Below are 8,587 nucleotides of genomic sequence, written 5' to 3' on the forward strand. Positions count from 1 at the left end.
TTTTCTGGAGTCCACCCTCTTGAGTTCTTTATATATATATTGGATATTAGTCTCCTATATGATTTAAAATAGGTAAAGATCCTTTCCCAATCTGTTGGTGGTCTTTTTGTCTTATTGACGGTGTCTTTTGCCTTGCAGAAGCTTTGCAGTTTCATAAGGTTCCATTTGTCAATCCTCGATCTTACAGCACAAGCCATTGCTGTTCTATTCAGGAATTTTTTCCCTGTGCCCATATCTTCGGGACTTTTCCCCACTTTCTCCTCTATAAGTTTCAGTGTCTCTGGTTTTATGTGAAGTTCCTTGATCCAGTTAGATTTGACCTTAGTACAAGGAGAGATGAATGGGTCAATTTGCATTCTTCTACATGATAACAACCAGTTGTGCCAGCACCATTTGTTGAAAATGCTGTCTTTCTTCCACTGGATGGTTTTAGCTCCCTTGTCGAAGATCAAGTGACCATAGGTGTGTGGGTTCATTTCTGGGTCTTCAATTCTATTCCATTGGTCTACTTGTCTGTGGAAACAATCACCCATGGAAGGAGTTACAGAGACAAAGTTTGGAGCTGAGACAAAAGGATGGACCATCTAGAGACTGCCATTTCCAGGGATCCATCCCATAATTAGCCTCCAAACGATGACACCATTGCATACACTAGCAAGCCTTTGTTGCAAGGACCGTGATATAGCTGTCCCTTGTGAGACTAGGCCGGGGCCTAGCAAGCACAGAAGTGGATGCTCACAGTCAACTATTGGATGGATCACAGGGCCCCCAATGGAGGAGCTAGAGAAAGTATCCAAGGAGCTAAAGAGATCTGCAACCCTATCTGTGGAACAACATTATGAACTAACCAGTACCCCGGAGCTCTTGACTCTAGCTGCGTATGTATCAAAAGATGGCCTAGACGGCCATCACTGGAAAGAGAGGCCCATTGGTCAGGCAAACTTTATATGCCCCAGTACAGGGGAATGCCAGGGCCAAAAAATGGGAATGGGTGGGTAGGGGAGTGAGGGGGGGAGGGTGTGGGGGACTTTTGGGATAGCATTGGAAATGTAATTGAGAAAAATACGTAATAAAAAAAGAATGACCCATACCTTCAAGGAGAACTCTGGGGTCCCTTTCATTCTGTTGATGGGAACTGAGTGTATCTGTTCAGATAAACTCTGCATTTTTATCCTATTTTATTTTCTGAAGCTGGTGCTTCTGTCCTTCAGTGTTAATATACAACTTGAATTTTTTGATGCACAGATTCACATCCTTTGTGTCTTTCAATATTGGAGACTGTTGCTTTTGACCATGCTCAGAACACTAGTAGTTACTTTATGTCTGTAACCATCACATCTCGGTTACTTTCAAAACTGGGCACGAGTCTGCCACATTTGCTCTCCCTCTCTTGAACCTGACACCTCTGTGTGGCTTTCTTCTCTCTTCAACTATCACTTTATGTTTTGCCTTTCTTCTGGTTTTCTTTGAAGCTCATACTTTATCCATTCCCACAATAAATTAGACACTACCTTTAGACAAAATAACCTCACAGGATATTCCTAAAAAAATGTTTCTAAAAAGAGATAATTTAAAACCATCTAGGCTATGAAGTGAGATATTACAATTGATATTAATGAATTTCTAGAGTCATCCAGTTCACCAAAGTTAAACTTTGAAGAGACTAAAACTTTAATAGGGAGGACAAACAGATTCCTAGCAGAATCTTTCAAATCTATAATGAAAACTTCTCAAATTATTGATATAGTGAAACAGATGGATCACATAAAAGCTTCTTCTACAAGGCAATATTTCTCTAATACCAGAACTATTCAACACAGAAAAAATGACTATTCTTGCTAATGAAAACTGATGAAAAAAATTCTGAACAAAATATTTGAAAAACTTGCAAACTGAGCACAGCCATATATTATAGAGATCATCTAACAGTATAAATTTGCCTTTATTTGAAAGATATGCAAATGGCTTAACATGACTGTAAAAGCTTTTACCTCTGTTTGGCTTTCTTCTCTCTTCCACTGGCACTTTATGTTTTGACTTTTTTCTATTTTTTTTCTTTGAAGGTCATACTTTATCCATTCCCACAATGAATTAGACAAGAGCTTTGGGGGAAAACACACACAGGGTTTCCCTAAAAATGTTTACTCTGACTGCCATACCTGCACAGGAATTCCATGACTACAACCTTTCCTATATTGAGCTGCTTATGTCAAGTTTTTTTTTCTTTATTACAGCAATTAATCAAGTATCTAATACAGTGGTTTTGTGTAAAAGACAGTCAAAGACCAGGATTCATGGAGAGTAAATATATACACAGCACAACACACACTCAGAAGCTCACCCTGCTGAAGAATGGGAACAAAGGTACTAAGGAAGACAGCCATGACAGTGTTAAGTGTTCCACAAAGTTGGCTTATGGATTATCTATTTGTATTTGTTTATCCTTTGTATGGAGCAGGGCAAAGGTAAAATAACTTGGCCAGCTTTTAGTCAACTGAGCAGGCAGTCATTGCCCACACTAACACTCTTGTGACAATTAAATGAAAACTTTAGAGAACAATGTAAGTTTAAATCATCAATATCAACCAACCCAAGAGAGAAGGATATCATAAGATAATACATCTAAACTCAGGTGGCACAGCCATTTCTTCTGGAAACAGTGAGAGACATGAAGCCAGCAAAACTGCTTGACCCATTTCAAGCAAAATCATGCTGAAGGCTGCGACCACTGTCATTCAATCTCTCACTTTTGGGTTTTGGTCTCTGCTTGTTGCATTCTTGAGGACATTCTGCATTATAATTCATTTTGTGCCTTTTCATGAGAAAATTATGTTTGCATATTTCTATGAAAATTCTAAGACTAACTTTATCTGGCCCTACTTGCAAGTCTTCCTTATGCCCTTGAGATGGCTAGATGAGGTCAATAATCCAGGAAAAATCTTGAGGTGTCTGACCCAGAGCAAACACATACAGTGCAATTGGTATAGGGTTAACACAGATAATTGACAAACCCTGAGAAGCCATGACATTAATTTACAGATTAAAGGCTTCCCTTTACATCACACTTGAAGATCTTTGAAAGCATAATTTAAAGGTTTAGGGTCTTACAGGGTATACTCCATAGAGCAATAGAATTCAGTAAATAACTGAAATTGATGAAACTATTTTTCCTATTTATAGTATAGATTGTAAAACATATAATACAAGAAATTAGATATTACAATTTGATATATATAAAAAGACTCATTCAGATAATTTCTGTTTTGCTGGGGTACTTTAAAACTGGAAACAGAGCTGGCCAAAAAAGAAGTCATCATGTAATACATTTGTTTCATTTGGAAGAGGCAATCTTTAGTGTCTTTAATTTGGAGGCATAGGACTGATAATAAAAATAAAATATGTTCTTGTATTTTCCAACTGTGGCTGAATTTGTAACCCTGGGCAAATAATGAAAAACATCAAACATGTAATCTCTATTTCATAAATACCCATTAGTCTCTCGTTGTTCTCTGAAAGGTGTATAAATAAACTGTCTGATTGCTAGTCAGTCAGAGCTGCAGAAACAATCAAATTGCTAGTCAGTCAGAGATGTGAGATTCCCTGAAATATAATCTCCTGATTCTCTTCCTTGTTTTGCTGACTCTTTGTCTCCTCTGCTGAAGTAAAACATTGGCACCCTCCAAATCTCCCTGGTTTGGAGAGGATATTTCATTATTTCTCTGGGAGCACTTGTCTACTCTTTGGTACTGAGTGGATCCATGGCATTATTTTGGACATTGGAATATTTAGTCTAATACTCTAACCTTCAGAGAGCTTCCATATACATGAATCATGCCCATATCCTACCCATTTTTTCCCTACCTGGAACACTTCTCTTCATCAGAACACATTGGAAATGACTGGGAATTTCAGAAAATTCCATCAAGGGGAGTCTTAAGAGCACAAAGAATACCCAGTGAACTGTTTGTCTTCTTTTATTCAAGAAGAAGAATTTTCAGCAGTGCTAACAGGCTTCAAGTACTGCTCTGCATTCAGTACACGTTAGGTGTTAAGTGCCCCCACTCTGATGCATGTTTAAATACTTGAATGGTATTTTTTTAAACAAACCTGTAACTTAGGTTTGGTTCCTTGATTTATGCCTGAACACATCGTCTTAAAATGCACAGTTTAGGATGTGAATGCCTTTAAGGAAGGCAGCACATTCAACAGGAAGAAGATAAAAGCTTCAGACATACACTGAACATCATTGTGATATTTTATTTTCTCTGAGAAAATAATTACATGAGTACTGTGTGGTGTAGAAAATTTTGTCAGGGAGTCTCCTGGCACATTTGGCAAACACAAGCATGCTCATTTATGGACCTGTCATCAGATTGTTTGGAAACATGCTGGGCATTCAGCTTCTTCTGAACTTTCAGTGACCTTATCTCATAGAGGAACATAATCACACCAAAGAGCGACAGAGTGGTTGTCACAAGCCCCATTGGAAACACATGAGTGTTGTGTTTTTTAATTAGGGCTTCTTTCTTAACTGGAAAGGTTGGTGGAAAGTCAAGGGTGGTGTTGCCATAGAGATCTACTACATGGTTCCAGGTCACAGAAATAATGGTACAAAGGCTGCTGAGGATCAGAATTAAGACAGAGCACTTGTAGCACACTATCTGAATCTCAGGGACTGAGGCTTTGATTATGCTGACCCTAAGGGCTGCTGAGCTAAAAATCACAACAACAGGTTTTATCAGCATTGCCAGTAATATCAGGTTCCGTGCATATTGAAATTCAGGTGAAATTGTCCAGGTCGAGTTGACAGGGCTGTGTACCAGAATTATGGTTTCAGTACCAGAGAAGTTAAATTCCCAATGGTAGTAAGCTTCCCAAAGTCCGATGTAAACAAGCTGGACAACATTATTGTCAAATTCCCAGAGGCGCCAGTATTTGCTGTTTGCAAGAATTATTCCAAACCCCAAAGATAACAGGCTGCAAATGAAGCCAGTCACTCTGAAGATCCACTCCAATCCTGCAAATCTGAAGATGAGACAATACAATTATAGAATCAACCAGGAACACAAATGTGGAAAACTGAATGAGTCATAGTATGTAGGTACAAAGTACTCATTCCATGCCCCTGCTATCTCAATGATGTATTTAAGTGAGCAATACACACTTTAGGCTTCTATACACTAGTTAATTATGAGTAAGAAGACTTGTGATCTATGATTGTGGCAGGCATCTCCATTGTAAGATATTTGGAAAATGATTTCAGACTATCCTTCAAATTTTGCTATGATGTTTGTTATCCATTTCAATACCTAAATTTGTGGTGCTTTAAGAGTTTGAAATACCATTAAAGATGTTGGTGTATATCAGGTTTAGGAGTTCCCTGGTACAATTTTTAGGGTCACTTATATATACTATCATATCATCTGCAAATACTGATATTTTGACTTCTTCCTTTCCAATTGTATCCTCTTGATCTCCTTTTTGTTGTCTAATTGCTCTGGCTAGGACTTCAAGTACTATAATGAATAGGTAGGGAGAAAGTGGGCAGCCTTGTCTAGTCCCTGATTTTAGTGGGATTGCTCAAAGCATCTCTAAATTTAGTTTGATATTGGCTTCTGGTTTGCTGTATATTGCTTTTATTATGTTTAGGTATGGGCCTTGGATTCCTGATCGTTCTATGACTTTTAACATGAATGGATGTTGAATTTAGTCAAATGCTTTCTCAGCATCTAATGAGATGATCATGTGATTTTAGGCTTTGAGTTTGTTTATATAGTGCATTATGTTGATAGATTTCCATATATTAAACCATCACTGGATCCCTGGGATGAAGCCTACTTGGTCTTGATGGATGATCATTTTCATGTGTTCTTGGATTCGGTTTGCAAGAATTTTATTGAACATTTTTGCACCAATATTCATAAGGGAAATTGGTCTGAAGTTCTCTTTTTTTGTTGGATCTTAGTGTGGCTTAGGTATCAGAGTAATTGTTGCTTGTTAGAATGAATTGGGTAGAGTAGCTTCTGTTTCTATTTTGTGGAATTGTTTGAGAAGAACTAGAATTAGGTCTTATTTGAAGGTCTGATAGAACTCTGCACTAAACCCGTCTGGTCCTGGGCTCATTTTTTGGGGAGATTATTAATGAGTGCTTCTATTTCTTTAGGGGATATCAGACTGTTTAGATCATTTATCTGATTTTGATTTAATTATCATACCTGGTATCTGTTCAGGAAGTTTTCCATTTCACCATGTTTCATAGTTTCGTAGAGTATAATCCTTTGTAGTAGGATCTGATGATGCTTTGGATTTCCTTGTGTTCTATTGTTATGTGACCCTTTTCATTTCTGACTTTGTTAATTAGTATACTGTCTCTGTGTTCTCTAGTCAGTTTAGCTAAGAGTTTATTTATCTTGTTGATTTCATCAAAGAACCAGCTTCTGGTTTGGTTGATTCTTTGAATAGTTCTTTTTGTTTCCACTTGGTTGCTTTCAGCCCTGAGTTTGATTATTTCCTGCCATCTACTCCTATTTGGTGAATTTGTTTACTTTTGATCTAATGTGTTGCTTATTGCAGAATTCTTTGAGAAACAAACAAACAAAAAATACATAATAACCACAGGGGAATGCTCCACTTATTGTAGCTGATTATTACATAATACTTACAAGGGCACTTTAAAATCTGCATAAACCTTGAGACAAAAGAGACAAAAGAAAAATAATACACATGGTATGCCCATTTAAGTCAAGCAAAAGCATACGTGATTTCTTTAAATACCCAAAGATTTGAACATGATGGAACAATAGGTATATTAATTGGATCAAGGAGAAGACATTGTTATAATTCTCTAGATATTATCCTAATAGATGTGCATTTCTGTGGAATAATATGTGTAATATTTCATTATTAAAATCCACATGAACATATACTTAAATTTCTATTTATAATGAGTATCGTATAAAATTTCATGGTAGGATGCTGATTTCCTAAAGTTTGACATAGTGTGTTGAATTCCTATATCATCAAACTATTATAAGTATGTAAAGAATGAGGAATAATGAATATGTGCATTCTGTATCCACTTTTTATTCAATATCGCACTTTGTGAAAACTGATTTCATTGTTATGCAACATATAACGGATCTAGAGGGTTTTTGATCCAATATCAACTTTGACTGACAAAATAATACTTTATATTTTAATATGAAAAAAACTTATTTAGCTTTGTCAATTAAGGTCTATGAGTGTACTAAAAGGAAAGTAAGAAAAATCATATTGAGATGACATCCTGATGCATTCTTTAAGAGAAAAGGAAAAGGAAAAGAACATCAGCGATTCCAGAATGTACATAACATCATTGCCATTAGACATGCAGAAGGTTGAGGATTCTGTACTAGGAAATCTCATTTAAAGGAGAGATTAACTGTCAACTAACCACAATTCCAAAGTGTCCTGTGGAATGTGCTTTCTAAAAGGGTCAAGAGAGTAAAAGTACCACTTGGGAAATATAATAAACATGATGGGCTTGCCATTGATGGAAATTGATTGGGAATCAACATAAGCTCGTTCTTGTCAAGTCTCATCTGAAGTAGCAGACTACATGACCAATATGCTTTGAAGGAGAAATGAAAGTAGGATGTAGAATAATTTTTTGCCAGACAAATTAGCTAGCTTTCCAGGATGTGGTAATGTTCTTGTCTGAAATCCAAGGGTAGATATGAGATTTTTGTAAAGAACCAAATAGAAAGCCTTCTTATGTCATACTTTACCTTTTAGTGTTGAGGGTATAGCAATCCATTTGGAGGATGACAATATCACCAGTCTTCTAAGTCACTGGAAATATCGAACAAAGAGTCACAAGTAGTGCTAAAGAAACTAAATGAAATATGTTCTATTAGGCACATATTAACTGCGCATAACAAAGTCTTGCTTACTGTTGGACTCGCACAAATAGTTGCATTAATAACTCATGTTGTTCTTATCTTGAACCTACTTTAAACACCTCAGGATAGTAGTGACACTCAAATCTTACCCATGCTGCTATCAGTCTCATTTAATACATAGGAAATAACACAGAGTCAATAATTCACAAGTACAATATCAGTTAGTTATAAAATGCAGGGCATGAAGGCAAAGTATTCACACATTGGGCATCTGACACTTATGATATTCAGGAAGATTTACTCAAGTGGAACTAATATATAACAGTAGCCTGACCTATATGTCAGAGGTCTTCTTTGGTGCTCTCTGTTGTAAGATAGTAAAGACTAATGAAACGCACGTGGAAGTATATAATTCTTACCTTTTTATGTCTCTTCTAGGAAGTTCAAATGTTAGTGACTGCTAACCATAAGAGAAATAAGAATGTACACATTCTTATGTCTCCATGACTACTAGAACTAGGGGAAAAGTCCTGAGCAATGATGAGGTTCAAATGGGCACACATAAATTGTGAGATGAAGTCTCTCAAATTAGTTAAAAATACATGCATTATTTAGTTAAGAGTTAAATAGCCTATTTGATTTTAAATGAACCTGTGAAGAATATTCTTGGTAGTTCACTTGACCACATGTTCAATTAACTAAAATTC

The 8,587-nt window shown here is 36.5% G+C and overlaps 1 protein-coding gene across 1 annotated transcript; it reads right to left on the reverse strand.

Annotated features, from left to right (window-relative positions):
• Positions 1–4,232: 4,232 nt before the first annotated feature.
• On the reverse strand, positions 4,233–8,335 carry Samt2 (spermatogenesis associated multipass transmembrane protein 2). The gene is made up of 3 exons (NM_001037167.1): positions 8,300–8,335; positions 7,767–7,830; positions 4,233–5,025 (listed from the first exon to the last, which is right to left on the reverse strand). The coding sequence occupies exons 2-3, from the start codon at positions 7,793–7,795 to the stop codon at positions 4,311–4,313; spliced, it is 744 nt and encodes a 247-aa protein (NP_001032244.1). The 5' UTR covers positions 7,796–7,830; positions 8,300–8,335; the 3' UTR covers positions 4,233–4,310.
• Between the last annotated feature and the right edge of the window lie 252 nt (positions 8,336–8,587).

The sequence above is a fragment of the Mus musculus genome, chromosome X (genome assembly GCF_000001635.26).
Source record: "Mus musculus strain C57BL/6J chromosome X, GRCm38.p6 C57BL/6J".
Taxonomy (NCBI): domain Eukaryota; kingdom Metazoa; phylum Chordata; class Mammalia; order Rodentia; family Muridae; genus Mus; species Mus musculus.

Excerpts from the sequence above, each read along its gene's own strand:
- Samt2 (NM_001037167.1), bottom strand. The coding sequence starts at position 7,795 with ATGGATTGCTATACCCTCAACACTAAAAG. Across the intron at positions 5,026-7,766 it reads TATACCCTCAACACTAAAAG|ATTTGCAGGATTGGAGTGGA; the intron begins GTAAAGTATGAC and ends TCTCATCTTCAG.